The 20,006-nt window shown below is 41.0% G+C and overlaps 2 protein-coding genes across 2 annotated transcripts in view; one reads left to right on the top strand and one right to left on the bottom strand.

Moving 5' to 3' along the window:
• Nucleotides 1–592: 592 nt before the first annotated feature.
• On the bottom strand, nucleotides 593–4,718 carry pofut1 (protein O-fucosyltransferase 1). Its single transcript, XM_061074378.1, has 7 exons — nucleotides 4,552–4,718; nucleotides 4,211–4,332; nucleotides 3,097–3,279; nucleotides 2,706–2,818; nucleotides 2,352–2,544; nucleotides 1,360–1,602; nucleotides 593–1,117 (listed from the first exon to the last, which is right to left on the bottom strand). The coding sequence occupies exons 1-7, from the start codon at nucleotides 4,688–4,690 to the stop codon at nucleotides 923–925; spliced, it is 1,188 nt and encodes a 395-aa protein (XP_060930361.1). The 5' UTR covers nucleotides 4,691–4,718; the 3' UTR covers nucleotides 593–922.
• Nucleotides 4,719–15,916: 11,198 nt separating this feature from the next.
• plagl2 (pleiomorphic adenoma gene-like 2) overlaps nucleotides 15,917–20,006 on the top strand; it is a 40,767-nt gene continuing 36,677 nt past the window's right edge. The window contains exon 1 of the mRNA XM_061075471.1: nucleotides 15,917–15,928. The gene's annotated coding sequence lies outside the window, so the exon portion shown is untranslated. The remainder of the gene's footprint in view (nucleotides 15,929–20,006) is intronic.

The raw sequence follows: 20,006 nt of genomic DNA, 5'->3' as shown, positions 1-20,006 counted from the left end.
TGAAGACCAGACTGCCGCTTCTTTCAACATTAGTGTACATACTTTATTGGTGAAAAACACTATACAAAAAACGTCAACATCATTGCATTCATTGCTTTCACATTGAGGAAGACTATTGGCTTGCAACACATTACTATTTACATTTAGTAAATTCATCCAGCGCAAATAAAGTCTTGTCTTTCTAAAACATTTATTTCACAATACTGAATAACAACGCTGTTCCTCTAACATTCAACCACCTCATCAGTTTTTGGTCCTGGTATGTTATGATGTGGAAAGACTGTCTCCTTTCCCCTCCCCATAATTGTATGAACAAGAGGATCAGTTACTGTTTTCTGCTTGGAAAGGAGCAAGAGGAAAATAAAAGAGCAAGCTGTAAAGAGGAGGAGGGACGCAAAAGTAATGGAGAAAAAAAGAGGAAGACGGCCAAAGAGATATTGTTGGAACATGATCGCTGACACAGCAGTTAATCTTTTCAAGAGTACACTGAGATCATCAGAGGTCCTGCTCAAGTCTGAACTGTAGTAAATGTTTGCACCAGAATGCAGTTTTACTAAAGGAAATGTAAAGGAAAGGGGCTGTTTTCCGGATGGAAAGGAAAACTGACTTTACTTGAGTGAACAAAAGTAGAGCAGGAGACAAAACTTTAGAGCAAACACACAAAAAATTTCATTTTCAAACTTTTGGCAGCAGCAACATTTTACAAACATGAATACTACCCACCTGCTACACCCTGGCCCTTCTTTCATTCTCATAGATTAAAACCCATCCTAAAATGGAACCTATCCATGACTCTGTTTCTCATCTTGCTTCACTCATTTAGAACTGTCATACATTTTCTCTGCTTTTCACATGTTGTCCCGCCTCCTCATGACAGGCATCCATCACCAGCGCCCTGAGGGAAACCGTGTTACACTCGTACTCATAGCTCTTCTTTAGGATTTGATTTCCCGGGCTGGTCCATGCCAAAAAAGGAGGACGGGAGGCCATGCACGTCTCGCTCCCTCTTTACAAACGCAGAGAAGGAGGAGACGCAGTTGCCGATGAAGTGGTCAGCTCGGCCTAGGATGTACAGGTCCAACTGGGCTGAGTCTGGTTGTAGAGTCACTACTTTAACCTGTGGTAGCAACAATGAAAGAGTATTTTTCAGTCCTCAACAATGTTAAAGATGATCACAAAAATGACATGAACTATTACTTTGCCAAATGTGACAAAACCTTTTTTGACTGGTCACTACCGAGACATTAATAAAACTTGTCAGTCGTACTTTCATTTAACATGCAAAGAACTAGAGTCCAATTTAAATCTGGAAATCTTTCGATCTACTTGTGAGTGCATGACCGAGGCTTTAATACCCACCTTGCCCTTGAAGATCTTATCAATTTCTTTACTGTGGGTTTCTGAGTCGGTGGCAATGTAGACAGAGCTTGCAGAGGTCTTCTTCACCCACAGCTTCAGAGACCTGCTAATTTCCGCCAGGTCAGGCAGGCACATGGGCATGGTGAGAGGCAACGCTGTCTGGCGGTTGTAGCCGACACACTGAGGAGAGGCCATGAAGTGAGGCCCTGTATCTCCACTCTTCAGCATTTTGCATGCGTTTTGCTGTATCGGTGGATGAGAGGGAAATATTTAGATCTAACTACTCCCTGATGAAGGGGGATAGAATCAATTAGAAATGCATTGCAGCCTGTGATGGTGCAAATGTCGCTCAAAGTCTACTTTGTCTTACTAGCGCAGTGCACGTTGTAAACCTGCTTGTTGGGAATAGGCTGTTCTCTTGTTCTTTGTTAATGCTGCAGAGCAACTTCAGAGTTATTCCTTGTCATTAGTGAGTCCTCCTCAAAAAGTTCTACAACATACTGTCACTTTTAAATGTTTGTGTGCCAAATGTTGTGTGCTGACAGACAAGCGTTTGTAGAATAATTAGGTACCTAGGGAGTTACAGTGTTGGAAAACCAGTAAGTGTTGTGGATTTTGATTTTGTCCTAACAATAAGAAAAACATAGAAGAATATCACCAGCCATGTACTTTTAAAGATCTACTTTTTGCTCAGTACTGAATAGTTTAATACCAAACACCTCCAAAACGCATATTACATTTTCAAGCATCAACTGATATGAGCAATCAAAAGTAAACATTCCTTAAACATCAATGATTCCATAAATTAAACCATGATGTCATTTGATAAGATGCTGAGCCTGACAAGGGCTACAGAGCTGATTATTTATTATCCTCTGTCTGATACTAATATGTGACTGAATGTATGAGGGTGTGCATCATGATAACATGGAGAGAGAAAACAAGCCATGTGTGTGTAAGCCTGAGCTCATCCATCATATGGCTCATCTCACCCAGTCGATGCCAATCCTCAGGTGAATGGCAACATACGGCCTGGTCAGCCAGGTGGCGATGTGCTCCTCTCCCTCCTTCACCATCTTGTCTGACCACACTACATACCCCTGAAGGGCCACGTGCTCCTCTACCACTGGGAACTGGGCAGGAGCCCCGGGCATCGCCAGGACAGGGTGTTCAGAGGGAGGGAACCTGTTACAGCAGGATAAGCATGAAGAGAGGAAACTGAAAACTTGGCTGTCAAAAAAGCTGTCAATCAGTCATTATATTCAAAACTACAAACATAAGAAGGCGTCCCATTTATCTTTACGTTTTAACTTCAGTCCAGTGGAGCTGCTCAAACATGTACTCACTTTTTCATCCACTGAGGTTGGTGGTAGGCACTGAAAGAAATACCCCCAAACAGGACAGACTCGTCAAAGTCCACACCAACGTAGTCCCAGAATGGACCAAATGGGTTCCCATCCTGTAAATGAATCAGACCCATCTGTACAGTTCAGAGCAATGACACAGTGACACATGCTTCATATTCATGTGGTTTATACATTTTAATTGATTAAAACATGTCTTATGGCCACCAGGAGGCAGCATTTCACCCTAAGCCTTGCACTTGCAATCATGCTTCTTTACCCTCACCGTTATTCAATATTTCAAATGTTTTAGGAGAGAGGAATGGTACATTGTCATCAGATAATAGTTAGTCCACATTTATGAACCAAATAATCTGTCCTGTGTGACTCTCACCTTCATAGGGCAGGATTTCTTGTCTGCACTCCGCTGTGCAGCAGTCTCAAAGCAGTAGGCATGCCTCTGTCCTGAGGGCCAGTATTTGGGGGCCAGCTTCTCCATGAAATCCTCCAAACTGATCACACGATGGTAGGCATACAAGGCCTCCAACTGGAAAAACTCACTGTAGGGAACATGGACCTGAATAGAAAAGAAAAGAATGGAATAAAACAGTACTAACCACAGCTGGTGATATCCAGTTTTTAAACTGTCAATACATCTGATGAAAAGAATAAACCAACAATGTGTTAGTCTGTCTCTTATATATTGCAGCCTGAGGAACTGGCCCCATTTGTTCCTTCTGGCAATGTAAATCATGAATAATGGGCCACAAATATGTTTTCATGATTAAGAAGGATCAGTAATCTGCTTTAGAAGTTTATACATAATCAAAGGCTGGAACACTGACATGACAACTGTGCAGTCCCTGTTATGACAGATCAAAAATGTCTCCCGAAGACACTGATAACTTAAATGATTGCAGTATCAGAACAGTTTTTACATACAACACTAGAACAATATTCCACCCGAACTTAACATATTTAAAAAATAACATTAATTCATGAGATCTGTTGTATGACAATCTTTTCCAATATTCTTTCTTTTTAATTTTTCAGACCCCAACATCTACTGTATGTATGCAAAGAGTAACTTATCAATACCGTAAACATATGTTTGTTGAAGTGTTTATTCTGTTTAGGCAATATTTTTTAGTAGTTTAAGCACAAGATATTGAGCTGTTACTTTGCACACAAAATTATTAAATATAAATCCATGTGTCTACTGACTTCAGATGCACACAGCCATGGTGATGGACAGAACTTAGGTAATCAAGTTTTATTTTCAACTTGGAGTGTCAAGTAATGAAATTCCTGCTGTTCTTATACGGAGACACTAGATAGGCATCAGCAGGAATACTTTACTACACATTAAATTGTTCCCACGAGGTAAATAAGTATCGTGTAGGACTTTAGGGGCTCTGTAGTATTTTAATATTTTTGTTTATGTACTTCTTACCTGTCTAATTTGTTTTCAGTGATTTATGTGTTCTCACTTGTGTGACTGCACTTACATTGGTGTAAGGGGGCGTGTGGTGGCGGTACACTATCCAGGGAGGGACGGCCAGGGTTCGGTTCAACATCTTAGAAAAGGCCAGTGTTCCCAGGAAGTGGTCCACCTGGTTCCCGAAGCGACCTGGACAACAGCAGAGGTCACTTCACCCGCCTCACTGACAACTTGTAACACAACACTGCTGCAGCTCATCACACGGAAACACCCGTTTAATGGGTTGCAGCACAACAGCAGCTTTTAATGTTCCGCGGACTCGAAGGCCTCGTAAACCACTAGTGAACTTTCACACTCGCTAGCTCCTGCAAAACAAGTGTTGAGTGTGATCTGCGCGGAGTGAGTTACCCATGCACGGGCAGTACAGCACGTAGCCGTTCACATCCCACTGCAGCTCCTCGGCTTCCGTCCGACAAGTGTGGAGCAGAAGGGATGAAACCAGACATGACAGAGTGAGAGCCAGGCACACTTGTTGTTTAACCGCCATTGTGCTTCATGCCATGGTCCCAGCATGCACTGGCTCCTGCCGCCGCCTTCTTCTTCTGTGTTTATTGGCGGGTAGCAAACCTTCCCTTACGCGCATTACCGCCACCGTCTGGGCTGGAGTGTGGAGCAGTAGATTGGCAGCAAACTAAATTTAAGTAGACTAAAGTTCAATTATTTTTTGTAAGTGCTTTTCGCTTAATTAGTAAATTAGAAGATGATGTAAATTCCTTGATGTCTTTCCAAACAAATATTCTAATGTGATATTTTGCTTCTTTTAGAAAAAAAAACCATGATATTAATTCCCTTCTTTGTTCACTATATATGTTACACTCTATCAATACATTAGTGACAGTTTCATTCACAGTTCCATTTCATTAAATTTCATCTTTTGATTTAGTCCTCTATGACCAGTTGTCAGACGGCTAATGATTCTCTCTTCTCTGCTCCTCTCACCAATGCCTACATCTTTGAATTTTGTGCAAATGTCTTCCTGTATTGTTTAAATCCCAGTATTCTTGCCATGTTTTGTGACTGTTAATGATAGTTTTGCTTAATGGTACCTGTATTGTCCATTGTTGAATGACTGTTTTGCTAATATGTCTGCCTTTTCATTGCCTTCCACCCCCACGTGAGCAGGAACCCAAAGGAAGGAGGTATTACACCCTCTCTGATGTAGTTTGAGGAGCACATGAAACGGACAATATATTGTCTGCATGAGGATTTGAGTTAATACTGGCATTTGCTGACAGGCTGTCGGATGTAATGATAATCTCATTGGTCTAGCCACTTTCCTCCGCCCACTGCAACGCAAACAGAATGTTCCTGCCTCCTCCTCTTCTTATTCTTTAGCTTTATAAAGAATGTAAATCTGCCTACACTGCCATCTACTGCAGGTGTGAGGCACGTCTCTCTCTCTCTCTCTCTCTCTCTCTCTCTCTCTCTCTCTCTCTCTCTCTCTCTCTCTCTCTCGACATAAGATTTTCTATATTGTCATTTTGTGTTACTTTATTTACTCAGCCTGACATTTTATTTATTTTATTCATTATGATTTTCTTGTTTTGAGGAGGTTTATTTTGTTTGGTCACAACCATCCAGTTATCCATTATTTAAAGACATATTGTTTTTTTTCGCATTGACAAAATAAATAGATATAAACTGAAATAAATAAAAATTTCTGTTAGTTGACATTCCACACCTTGCACAGCTGGTGCAAATCTGAGAAGTTGGCAAATCAGTGGGACTGGAACTTACACTAACTTTAAGGTTATATATACAAGATTGTAATCAATTATGTAACTGCAATTGTGCTGCTAGATTGTGTGCATCTCCTTAATAGGTTTTATTTACATACTGTACATTAAGTGACCAAAGGGTCTCACATGAAGGCTGAATGACACCAACCTGGATGACAAGTCACAGATCCATTTGATCCGTCTGTTCAGCAGCTATTTTTTGGTACCCAAGGTTATATACATCATGCTTCTGCTTGTGTTCTGGGCTTCACAACATCCATTGACTGCAGCAGCACGTTGCTGAGAATACGAAGGGAGGGAGGAGATATCAAGGAGGGGAGGTTGAGATGCTGCGACATCTATATATACATATATCAACCTTCTATATAAAAAGTCTGATTCAGGTTCTGAAAATTGTGACATTACTTTTCTTACTGGGACAAACTTTCTCACTTTAAACCAATGTGTGGACCAAAGACAGAGACAGAGACATGAATGCAGAAATCTATGGATTCACAAAACAAACAAAAAGAAAATTTAAATAACCAAAAATATAAGTGTAATAATTCTACAAATTTAGGGATACTTACCAAACATTGCAGCTAGACTTTCTAGAATAATATGAAACAATGTGATCACGAGAAAGACACTGCTACAGACAAACGTATTCGTCTGCAACAGTGTGAGGTAAGATATTGTATCAGGGTGGATAATGTGTGAAACGTTTTATTCCAAACTGAGACATGAACCACTGAAACAACTTGAATAAAGAGGATGTGAGAATATTAGATGTTATTTCATTTTTTGCAGCCAGGCCGAAGAAAAACAACATTTACCTGAAAGCTCAGTATAAATTTAAATACTGATTTGACACCTCAAAGACTTGCGTGTCAGTGGCACCCAAACATTGGTTGGAACAAACAATAGAATCTATTGCTACAGCAACAACATTAAGTTGAAATGTGGAGCTACCTCAGTAGTTTAAAAAATAATGTATGGGTGCCAGCACAACATATTTAAAGTTTGAAAGTAAATCAAACCTAAACAGCAAATGAAACACTAATAACAACATATCATTTGCTTGTTCCCTTGTGATCTTTCCTGACAAACAAAGCGGTCACACAAAGTTCAGAAAAAAAAAAAAGCTTTCTTCCTTTTCTGCGTTGCCTCTGATTCCCTGGTGGAAGTCAGATGGAGCCAATCAGTGCAACGTCCAATGATAAAGACTCAGCCGAAAAGGAGCGGCGTTCACAGAGCTCGATCATTATACAGCTTCTTCATGAGATGTTCACATGTGTGCTCAACATGCCTAGACCCAATGAGCTGGGTAGGCATGGCAACATGTGGTCTCAAACCTTTGTTACTTTCATTTAGCTGTGTGGACTCTCTGCCAGCCTGAATCAACTGTTTAGATATGTCACAGTGAATAGTTCATCACAATTGACACAACAGCACAAGGAGGTGGAAGCACAAGGGGAAATTAAATAAGAGATACAAATTTAAAAAAATGATTTTAGTGTCTCCAATTCGAAAGTGATAATAGATTATTATCATTATTGTGATCTAATAAATGGTAAAACACCCCAACAGAATGAACAACACCTGATAAAGTCTGTGGACATGTTCACTTTTCTTTATTTATAACCAACTCAATGTCTTTCTTTTTGTTTGGGAACTTTTCTACCCTGGGCTTCACTTTGAAAGATACTTAATCCCTCCATATCCTCCAGCTCAGCCAACCCAGTCTAACATATTCTCTCTTTGTACTCAATCACTCTCCTTTTTCTTTTCTCTGATGCTCGGCAGCTGGCGGCTCTTTCCCTCTTTTCCTGTGTCGTTCTCTGCGTCCGCTCCTCCCCCATCCCTTGAACACACACTGTTTTTCATTGTTAGAGATGACAGCAACGATAACAATGCGAAGAACCACAACTCACAGCCGAAGTATGAGGCAGAGACAGATGGAGCGAGAGACAGCGAGAGAGACTTCCTTCAGGTGAAAAACAGACGACTTTCACCACAGCAACAAAATGAAAAAAAAATTCACACCTTATACTTTATCAAATATCTCCCCATTGTCATTCGTTTTTTTCTGGAGTCACATCCGGCAAAGATAGTAAATCATAAAAGAATCAGTAGCTAGCACACTTTGTGCATTTAGTTTTTATGGATCTCTGACTCACTGTTGTAAAAAATGTCATTTCCCTTTTTGAATCTATAAGTTCCTCAGACACCTAACTCTTATCATAGAGAAGCTGCAGAGAGAGAAGTTTTGCACTAAAGATGCATGTACGTCACTCACGTTTCCTCCTCTCCCCCCTCCTCTTCAACTCTGCCTTCCTCTTACAACAGGCCCACAACACTGTGCCTGTGGCCTTTTCACAGGAGGGAAAGAAGGCAGTCAACCTCAAACAACCCGCCCTCTGTTGACCTTTCTATGTTGATACCGACAACCTGCATGGCTTCCAGTTCAGCTGAAGGCTGGGAGTCTAGCATGTTTTGTGTAATTTACCAATTTCAGCATGCAGAAACCAAATGCATTTACATCTGAGCTAATGTTAAATCCTCCTAGTCCACAGGTTTTCTAAAATGGATCTTTAGAAACAAAACAGAGTGCAATGTAAAGCATGCTCCTAAAAAAATATCTTTATTAAGTTTATAGAAAAAAATCTGAAATCCGATGTGCTGAAATAAAAAAACAAAACTGTTCATCTGTTGACAAAATCCATATTTTCAGTTTAAGTGTTCTCTCATCAGGATTCCCCTTTGACAGCAGCGTGTCGTGTGTAGATTAACGAAATTACTCAACCATAGCAGTACAAAAAAGCAACAAAGTCCATTTTGGCTGAAAAGTCTAAATTACATACAGAACATAATTACACAAGTTGAAAGTAACAAAACGCCATTAAAAAGACTATTTTAATTTGTAGTCCTTTTCCTGTGTCGCATCAAAGTGTCTTCCAGGAAGGGAAGGAATTAATGGAATGAATTTGACATAAAATGAACAAAAAAGTAGCATTGTTTTAGATTTATTTATGTTTAGATGTGTTAAGACAACATCATAACTCCACAGACCTTTTTTTTCATTAATTTCGATTTCAGCTCTAACTCTTGAACACAGTGAGCAGTTATCTCAAATAAATGACATTTGGATATGAAGAGAAAATAGACTAAATCTAGAAGAGCTGAAAATGCCTCTCTTTTAGCTCTATAGTTTCCCCCTTAACTCGGTAAACCTCTTTTTTTAGGCCTGTTTTTATGATTGGGCTTAAACCAGAATCTAGCTAAAGGTTAACGGCAAAAAAAATACAAAATCATTTTTTTTTATATGGAAACATAATATTTTAATGTAGAAGTGTTCAGAAAACTGAACCCTAAACTAACCACATTCCACAGACTTGCTGCCCTGGAATGATGGAAACATTAAACTCCATCACAACATGGATTATCCTGCAGGTGCCAAAGATATACAAATGCAATTTTGCACTGTATTCCTCACCCATGGAAAAGACTTCAACAAAACTTTAAGTTGATACCAATAAAAATGTTCAGGCAGTTAATTAATGATACGATTGATTGTAACTGTTGCTGCTTTAAATTTGACTATACTGGTTTTATTTGGGTTCTACCTCAACGTGTATCCCGAGGCTTTAGATAATAAATGATGATGATGTTGATGACACCCTTTTTCATTTAAAAAACATTCTCCACTTTGGCTAGGGTGTGCCATAGCGACGTGGATAAAGACTATCCCTGAAATAGAACTAACACCCAAGAACACTTTATCTATTTCGATTTATTTAGAGTTGATCTAGCCAAAACAAAAGTATTTCAAACAAAGTGTTTCTCTCTGCTAGGATCCCCTGTAGAAGGATTACATGGATACATGAAAGCAACATGTTTAGACTTTGCTTGTTTAATTTGAACTGTCCAGTAAACTTACAAATTTATGTTGACGTTTTATATCACTTTTCACCTTGTTTAAAAGTGGAGAGAGATTCTAACACAAAAGAGACAAACAGGAAATATACTCATTTTGGTTCTAGAGGTTGAATTGAATTTGAAAAGTGGGGGAAGAATTCAACAAAAAGGTATATTTATATTTGTCCACTCACGATAAAAACTGAATACGAAAATGAACAAGTGAGGTAAGACATTTTTCTTAAGCGTAAATGCAGAGAAGAATTTATCAGCAAAACACTGTTGACAAAGTGCCTGTCCTCATATCCAATTCCTTCTAGTGAGGACCCCCCCCCCCCCGGCAGCTGCCATGCCCCCGTGACGTGGACGGGTGGCTGGACAGGGCCACTCCGCGTCCCACCCATCCACCTTATCAACCTGCCGCAGAGCACTGGGGCGGGCTGTCTGGGACCTGATACCCCACATCCTCACGGGGAACTCAGTCCCAGCTGAGATAGACCTCCACTCCTCTCTGCTACACTCTGAGATTATCACCCACCAGATGCTCTGCAGTTGCATAACACACACAGGATGTCATCATAGGCTGCATATCTCTCAGTGCAGCACCACTAACTTTGACATGTATCTAAGCAGGTAGTTGCATTTTGTGTGACACTGGTGTTTTAAACTGATCACATAGATTTCTAGGGTTTTTCATACTACTTCACACATTCTGGTGTCGGCTGTGCTGTGCCACTGGGCGTTAAGACTTGAATTACACCCAACTAACTCAATAAAAAGATTCCTCGGCCTTGTCAGCCCATGAACCCAACAGAATAAATGCAGTCTCACACTGAGACACAGGCTCATTAAAACACCCTACAGGGCAGCAACCTATTTTGACACAACTGTAATTAAGGAAACGCTCATGCCTCAGTCACGTCTCTGTACGACTGGAACTCTCTTTGTGTCCACCACCAGCCGCCCCATCCTTTTCTAAGATGTTTATCGCCCATCTCCGCTAATGTAAACCGCCCATCTGCTTTAAACAAAACACATAAAAACACACACATAGTCATTTCCCACCACGCCAGACACTAAAGGGGAAAAAAGGACTGCTGCTTATTTTGGTGGCAGGGAAATACACTCCAGATGTGAACAAATTGTCCCTCTTACTAATTTGCCATTGTGTCCTCTGATGCTGATTTTTGGATCTCTTAGGTTTGTGTCGACGGGGATGAGAAGTGTTTGCCAGAACTTGATGGGTGTGTGTATTTTTTTTGAAGTCACCGATGTGTGTGACTATGAAGCTGATGGTGTTAAAAGAAGAGCCATAAAGGGAGGGGGGTGTTAAAGGAGAGAGCGAGAGAGAGAGAGGAAAATTGGGATGACACCAGAGGAATAGTTGGAGATCTTACTACTGTTAGACCCAGCAGGCATAAGCAGACACAGATGTTTCCGCTCAAGCCTGATGAAGGCTTTATTTAAACGAGCCCATTGCTTTCTTCGGTCCTGTCATCATAACTTCTGAGGGGCCGGCTCCCTCGTCCCTTACAGTGCATCTAATCAGAGCTGATTAGGTGTGCGGTAGGCAGAGACATGCAGGGGGGGGGGGGGGGGGGGGGGGGGGTTGGCTGCTGCTCCTGCCGCTGTGCTCTCAGGGAGGTACACTCACGGTTCCCTAGCCGGTCTGAACACATGACAGAGGCAGAGAGGACTTCAGAGGAGGTGCAGTGCCACGGCACGGCGTTTAAATAAGACTCTGGATAACAGACATGCAACTGCAATCAACCCCCATGTGGTCGCAGCAACCACACTGTCATCTGAATAAATAAACTGGGGCATAATAAAAGAAGTCTCCCTCGCCACACCTCATCCATCTTCCACCGTCTGTTTCTCTCCATCGTTCCATCCTCGTCCTCCTCTGTTTGCTTTGCAGCATCCTCACATGAGAAGCTGCTGCTGGAGAAAACCACTTTAAAAACAAAGCACCGGACTGGAGCTGGTCTGAAGAGAGAGGAGCTCTCTGAAATACCTCACTTTTGTATTTCTTACATTTTGATTCTCAGACCTATCATTTATGTTGGACATTCATATGTCTCTGTGGAATTAATGACACTGTAATAAAACACCACCAGGCTACATCTTCTCTGTGGACTGAACAATGGGCAACTTCTATATAATTTTAAACCTCTTGTACCAGTTTACAATGGAAAATATGTGACCAATTTTCACTTCCTTTGAAGACATACATTTTTACAGACAAGATAAGGATCTTTATTTGTTTTTGTTAAGATTCAGAAACCTCATGATTAGCTTTCCTTCATGTCCATTTCAACAAGTCAAAGACAGAGGAGATTAAGTAGCTTTAGTTCTCAACTTATTCTTGAATCAAAAAGAGTTTAAGTGTTTATAATCTGTGTTGAATTCATTAACTCTGTAATTCTACAATATATTCAGTGACCTGAGCATCAGTTCGAACAAATATTTGAGTTTGTCTGTTAATACAATGTATAAAGACTCATATTTGGATGTAAATGGTTAGTTTTTCTTAAACTTTGTTTTTTTTAAACAGCGTCATCATGAAATAATTTTTAATATTTCATTCTTAGCCTATTATTTACTTTGGACAACTCTGTAGTTTAAATATGAGTAGTTATTTAATTATTTTAATAATACGTTATTTATTTAACAATAAGAATGTGCCTTTACATGTGCAAATCTGATTTGGTTATTTTTATATATAGAGAGGTTATTTGTAAGGAAATAATTAAAACCCTACTCATATAGCCATGCTATTAAATTCTTTGATTATTATTATTTTGGGGTCAATGACAAATTAAACTTCTAAAACGTGCTTACACTTTTTTAAACTGCTTAAATTCATTTGTAATAACAATTTCAACTTCACCACTCAAAAAAGGTCAGGTGGTTCAACTAAATACTTATAATATATAAATATATATTCTTACAATTTATTTCAGGGGAAATCTTCAGCAACTTTCCCTTAGGGTGTCAACACTGCCTAACAAACTATTACCTGGTGGCTGTGTTTTGTATTTACTCTAATTTAAGGTTTGTACATTCTATTGGCCAGGTATCCAGCATTCAAATTGACATTTAAAGTTGAAAAAAGTATTACACAAATACAACGACTAATGCATTCATTACAGTCACTATTTACGTTACTTTATCAACCATTTGTTTACTTTAACCTATTATTCATTGGTCAAAATGAATGTTTGACATGATTTGTATCACCTGACAATTAATAGTTGTGCCACCTGACAACTTAAAAGAAAAATCTTAAATAATAGCACTTTTTTCAAATACAGTTTCTATTTCATTTTATTTTCGAGCAAGACTTTATAATTAATTAAATGTAGTAAATTTATAGCATTTTTCAATCAGACTGGTTCGATCAAATTCATATTTGCTCCAAAAAAGGCTAAATAAAGGAACTTTTTGAAGAGTGATTGAAAGCTGAAAGACCCTCTTGTCCTGGGACTTTAGATCTACAGCACGTTGGATATTGATCCTAGTTTTCCCCGGCAGCCTCGCACAGACTCTCTGAGGCCGGGCAGCGGAGGAGCGGAGCCGCGGTGGGTCCCTGCAGATGTTGGAGCTCACACAGGTTCATCCGGTGGGACCGGTGTCAGTGAAGCAGGGAGCTGGACCTGCAGCCGCCGGCTCACTGACAGCTGCAGGTCCAGGTGAAGTCAGCTGAGGTGTCATAGCCCCCCCCCCCCCCCTCCCAGGACCCTCCCTCCACCAACAACAGGAGCTTCTGCCACCACCTCTCTCTCTCCTCTGTATGGAACACACCAACAAACCGTCGATGCTTTCAAGTTCGGTCGGAAATGTGGCAACTCCGAGGGCGCGAGTGGTTAACAAACAAAACATGAATAAGTATAACTGGAGTTCTTCACGGTAATTGTATGCTAGTGTAGTTTTTATTATTTATTGCTGCAGAAAGTAGATAAAGCCTATGGTTTGGGATATTGTAAAACACCAACCATTAGCTCTCCTAAAACAGGGGCTTTCAAAATGGGGCGGTCTTGAGGGAAGAATTTATTTTCACAATAATTTCATTTATAAGTAACATGAGTAGCCTACTGTGTGACTATTTCGGTCTTGAATACCATATCCTTCCTAAAATAAAACATCCAAACTTTTTTAACATTTGGGATCCGTGGTCTATATGAGTCTAGTGGTCCTTGACGTTCAAAAGTATGAGACCCACCGTCCTACAACATGTATTAGGCTTTTATATTTCATGAGCATGTTATTAATTGACTAAATAATTCAGCAAGTGTAAAAATGAAGTCCGCCTCTTTTAAAATACTTTAAAACGTTTATAAATGCACAGACAGGTGTTCTTCCTCCATAAGTGTGAAATGTGAGGCGGCGGGCTGCACTTGAAGGCGGCATTTAGTGAAGAGTCTTGCTCCCCCACCCCCCTCGCTCTCTCTCCATGCACAAACACACTCACCCGGCGGCCCTGCTGCAAGCCTGCATGCGGAGGGGTGGGGGGCGTTTAGGGTGATGAGGAAGCGAGTTGATGTGCCCTGGAAGTAATTCTTCCTCCCGCCCCCCCCACCCCCCACCCCTAGGCAAGAAAATAATAACACAAGGTGGGAGAGAAACGGGACCACCACCACCAACACGTGGGGGCGAGCAGCCTCATTCCTGCTGATGGGCTGAAAGTTCTCTTCCTCTGCGCTTTCACATTTATTAACCAATAAGTTATATTGAATGGCAAAGCGCCTGATATATACACATTTAAAAAATATATATTTAGCTCATAGACAGTTTAAAAAAATTTATTTTTCCGATTAAAAGAACATTTTTATGGAAGAAAAAAGTGAATGTGTGTGAAAACCCTACTATAGTGATACGAGATATACTTTTGTATTATACATCATATATTCCCTGTAGCCTACATATTGTCGACGTACGTGTTTTTTTCACACTTTTCCGTTGTGAAAAATCTTGTGAATGAGCTGAAGTGACTCATTCATTCGAATTCACTGATTTCTTTCTGCGATTGGGATTTTCTCTCCTCCAACTTTATTAAAACCGGCTTGTCCCCAGGGATGAAACAAACGCACCTCTCACATCTAATGAATGTCCGATGAGGCTGTCATGTCAGGACTGAAGCGGATTTATCTTCTTTTTACCTTTAATGGATGACAACAGAAGAATTAATTTAAGTTTCCACAACTTTTCTATCTTTCTATCAATCTATCTATCAATCTATCTATCTATCTATCTATCTATCTATCTATCTATCTATCTATCTATCTATCTATCTATCTATCTATCTATCTATCTATCTATCTATCTATCTATCTATCTATCTATCTATCTATCTATCTATCTATCTATCTATCTATCTATCTATATATAAAGTGATATGGATCACTGTAAAATAAGAGACGAGGAAGCAAAAATAGCAGCAAATAATTTCAGATGCTAGAATAAGGCGTGTTTACAAAAATGGGGCAATTTTTTAATTCTAATTTGTATTTCCTTATATTAAACAAATGTAATAGCTCTCAAGAGAGAAACAGAAAATGAAATCATCAAAATATATAATTGTGTAATACATGTGGCTATAAGCAACACGAGGAAATCCATTCAAACGTTGATGCCATAAGTTGTACAACTTACAGAACCCATCGGTTGTATATGATTATGTCTAAAGATATCCTTTTCACCAGATGAATGTGTACAACATATACGGTGTGTGTTTATACATGTATGAAGTGGATCTTGTGACTGGGAGGACTGGTGATAAACCAGTACAGGGTCCCTGCCTGAAAAAAAAAAAAAAAAAAAAAGTTTGTGAAAGTGGCCTGACGTCACACTCCCACAATGCTTACCGCCCCATAACTCTGCTGCAGCCTGAGGAGCCAGGCGCACTCTCAGGCCCGAATAGCGACTAATAACCGGAGGAGCAAGAAATCGGTGAAAAGCCTCGCGGATCGGACCGAGCGGAGCGGGGGAGCGGCGGCTCTCCACCGGCGGGTAGCGGGCTCCGGTGCGGGGGATGGAAGCTTCCCGGGGCTCCATGTGAGGTTCACTAATGCGGTGCTGGAAACTTTTAGGTGGGTTAACTGCTCGCTTTTTTCTCCCTCTCTCTCTTCTGCATAACGCGACTGCACGTCCCGATGCGTGTGCACGACAGTCTTCGAACCCACTTTACAGCTTTGTATCGACTCCCAGCTCGCGCACGCTGACACATCGACGTGCGCGACACTTGAATTGTTGTGAACGTGTTGTTATTGTCGCGCGATCCGACTTTGCGTAATTTCTGCTGTTTTTTTTGTGTGTTTGCGGCAGACCTGGGAAGGATCTGGACATTTAATTCTGAATTACGCCTCCTCCGCTGCTCGGGACAGTTCTCCACCTCTTCTTCGCTTTTTGGTTTTGTTTTGGTCGATACATGTGTCGCTGGTGAGAAGTTGATCTTGACGGCTGATGTTCTTTGCGACTTTTCGGCGATCCGGTGAGTTTTGTAGTGCGATCTCCTCTCCGGGCAGTGGTCCGGTGTGGCACGCCGGAGGAGAGGGCGGCTCTGGGGACGTCCCATGCTGTTAGTGTTGTTGTGCCACAGCAGAAAAGTCTGATAAAAGTCTGATAGATCCGCGCTGTGCCGCTCGGGGTCGTGCATCCTGTAGTCGGGGGGCTTGTGGTTGAAATTCAGCTGAAGCTGTGCAGCCATTGTCGGTGGCTGCATGTACATGGATGTGTTTGGCCTTTTCTCTGGGTTATTTACACGGCCTGTGTCATGTTTATGGCTGATCGGATGTTGTGTGTCTCTTGCCTGCAAGTGTGTTTGTGTGTGTGTGTGTGTGTGTGTGTGTGTGTGTGTGTGTGTGTGTGTGTGTGTGTGTGTGTGTGTGTGTGTGTGTGCTTCTCCTTGGAAGCGGGTAAATAACAAGACCCCAGCAAAAAGGGGGGCAGGGGTCACAATGTGGGGGTTCGGTTTATGCACTCGTTATTGATAGCGGACTTCTTCTCTTCACACATTTGTTTTCAATCAGGAGTGTGGAAATAAGAGAGAAAGAGCAGTGATCTGAAGTGACAGAGAAACAGCCAGACACTGCTTCAATGGGAGTTTACACTGAGTGTTGTTTTTCTAAGCTTTCTCTATAACATACATGTGGTATTTAGGTGTTATTGTTACTCCACTGACATTGTATAATTGTTTTCATTACGTCAGTTGCAGGCTCGAAGCTATCAGCAGACTTCCTGTGGTTGTACAGGAGTTAAACATGTGGTCTTACTACACCCTATCAAATCTTCAACTTTGTTTATTGTTTAGCCCATAAAGCTTGAAAAAATAACTTTATTTAAAGAGCACTTTCAAACACAAAGTATAAAGTGGTCCACAACAAGAGAGGAAATAGTTAAAATACAGAAGTAATAATAATAATAATAATAATAATAATAATAATAGAAATAAACCATAAAAATAGCCTGGCACCCAAAGTAAATCTTAGGTTATGTGTTCAGAAAAAATTGATTTTCTTTTTCATGAGGCCTTCAGGTAGCTTGTTCTTTCTGACCAACAACTCCCAAAAGTTGATTTACCATCGCATAGCAAAGACAAACCGACAGATTCATAGGTTAACAAATTAAATAGCTGCAGATTTGGTTGTTTATTGTCTATTTGATTAATTAGCCTGTTGTGTCACCTCTAGCTTTTGCCTGCAAAGGTGGCCCAGGTTTCCTCATGGTACGAATAACCTTTAACAGCAACATTAGCCTTAACATTGATCTGTGTAGGGATAAGAAAGAGACAATCAGTAATGTAGTGGTGAATAAATAAAAAAATAGGTAAATTATGACTGGCTGCAACACTAATAAAGTGCATGCTTTTATATTGCACTAAAAACCCAGAAGTTTAACGACACCTTAAAAGGATCAATGTCAAAGTTGCAGATCCATGGGGTCTGGTGAAGTGTGACTTTAGGGCGAGTTTTCCCTCTGCTTCAGCCCTGCAGGCGACCACCACACATGTGAGACAAGTGTGTTCCCATCAAGGCCTCCAGCTACATAATAAGGAAATGGAAGGGAGTTTGTCACGAGACAATGCCTTTGTTGCTGCCAGTTGAAGTGCAAGTTGAAACCCATGTGTTGATGTTTGTCGCCCTCTCGCCGGAACAGGCCTGTTAGCTTTGGATCCGCTGCACTGACATTAGCAGTTTTAATTTCCTCCGGAGACTTCTCAAACAGTGAGAGCATCAGGGAAGGCTGGTGACATGCTAGTGCACCTGTTTTATTTTTAGACGCAGGGACCGAGGTGCAAAGCCTGGGAAGAGTTCCATCAAACTTTAAAAGATCAGAGGTGAATTTGTGAATGTCAGAAAATGTAATTCATACCTGTGTCTTTCACTGTGCGATTAAATATATCATTAAAGAAAATAACAGAAAATGGAGCAAACACTAACGTTCAAGACTACCATTTTTAATATTTCATTTTTCTGTAGTGCAAAAACCACAATACAACTTTGTTTTCACAGCCATAAACTCCTGATGATTTATGCGTGGGCTCCTGGTGCCCAAGCATTCTTAGCTGCTCTTCTCTCCAAAATAGTTTGCTCCACGGTCCCAGAGCCAGCTTCTTCTCATTAACTTCCATGCATTGCCTTCCATTACTTCCATGCCCCTGTGGTCGGAGGCAGCACGTTTCATGTTTGCCTTTGTGATTGAGTGAATGTGTTTTGCCTGTGAGAGCTCGCACACATGGCTGTTTTTGAGACGGTAGATGTGTGTGTGTGTGTGTGTGTGTGTGTGTGTGTGTGTGTGTGTGTGTGTGAGTGTGTGTGTGTGTGTGTGTGTGTGTGTGTGTGCCTGAGAGAGAGCGAGAGAGAGAGAGAGAGAGGGAGAGAGAGAGAGAGAGAGAGAGATGTTTTTGAGCTAGAGGGAGGTCTGCTTCTATGAAAAAAATCCCCCACAATTCCTTGCACCTCTGTAGGCAGCGACAGCGGTGGCAGTGGCAGCAGAGGCGGTGGCGGCGGCAGCAGCAACAGCAGGCTGATTTCCATGAGAAAAGAGCATCAGTTGGGTTAATGGGAGGGACAGCCCTCTGAGGGGGACAAATGGTAGTTAATAACCAGGGAAGAATCGGAAAAGCTCTGATCCCTTTCTTTGTACTTCTTCACCTTCCAGAGGCAGGGATGGAGAAGGGTGGGTGGGGGTGCTGAAGAGATGGGTGAGGGAGCAAGGGACACTGGGTTCATGCTAGAATGGATGTTGTTCGCTAAAGGGCTGTTAGGAGATTGTACTATTTGTTATTTTCTCAAGACAGCGGGAGGGGGGGGGGCAAGTTGAGAGCCTGAGAACCTGAACGGAGTACAGGGCAACGCTGAAGCAGTGTATGTGCGCGTGGTTGTAGTTTGTGTATTTGAGCTTTCTGTGTACTCAACATGTACACATGTGTGTTCAGTGTCATGTGACAAGCAGGAAAAAAGCTATTTATTTGTAATATTTGAGGTTTCACACACAGTGGCTGCTGGTCATTCAGGTCAGTGTGAGAGGAGGATGGCTGGCGAGGAGGAGAGAGATAATAGACTGTGTGTCAGGCGGAGAACAGAAGGGAAGAGGATGAGAGAAATGCTGGAAGCCAGGGATGCAGCAGCAGGCAGGGAGAAAGTAAGAACACGAGGGAGAGAAATGCATTTCATGTGAGAAATGTATTGGCTGTTTGAGCAGCTCACTTGCATTATTATGTGTAAAAACTAGCACCACTTCAGAAGTGACTTGTCTTTACCTAGTGAGGCTGTGCATTGAACCACAACACTGAATATATCAAGACGTAAATACTTGCACTGAATGCTCCTCCAGATTCATAGTTCTTTCTTTTTTTATTATTTATTATTTTATCAGATATTTACCAAGAAAATGTTTATATATAGTATTACCCATTTCTATTCCCTCATAGCTGATGCATCAAGTTGTATTTTTTCCCCTGTTTGGTTACCTTTTCTTGTGTTTTATCCTTACAGTTCTTATTTTAAGCTACTTGCAACCGTTTCAAACGTAGTGTAGATTAAATAAAACTGATGTGTAATTAATGTAGTTGCTATTTTATTGGTATTTTTTACACTATGTAGCCAAAAAGAATGTGTCACCATAGACTGTGAAAGTGAGACTATGTATCTTCCAAGAAACCACTCC

Source organism: Limanda limanda, chromosome 7, assembly GCF_963576545.1.
Source record: "Limanda limanda chromosome 7, fLimLim1.1, whole genome shotgun sequence".
In the NCBI taxonomy this organism is placed as follows: domain Eukaryota; kingdom Metazoa; phylum Chordata; class Actinopteri; order Pleuronectiformes; family Pleuronectidae; genus Limanda; species Limanda limanda.
This window is presented reverse-complemented; position numbering and strand designations above follow the sequence as displayed.

What these genes read in the sequence shown, in the direction of transcription:
- pofut1 (XM_061074378.1), bottom strand. Translation starts at nt 4,690, where the DNA reads ATGGCGGTTAAACAACAAGTGTGCCTGGCTCTCACTCTGTCATGTCTG. An exon ending in GCTGTACTGCCCGTGCATGG is followed by an intron (nt 4,333 to 4,551) that starts GTAACTCACTCC and finishes GCTGTTGTCCAG; the next exon opens with GTCGCTTCGGGAACCAGGTG. An exon ending in ATAAGATCTTCAAGGGCAAG is followed by an intron (nt 1,118 to 1,359) that starts GTGGGTATTAAA and finishes TTGCTACCACAG; the next exon opens with GTTAAAGTAGTGACTCTACA.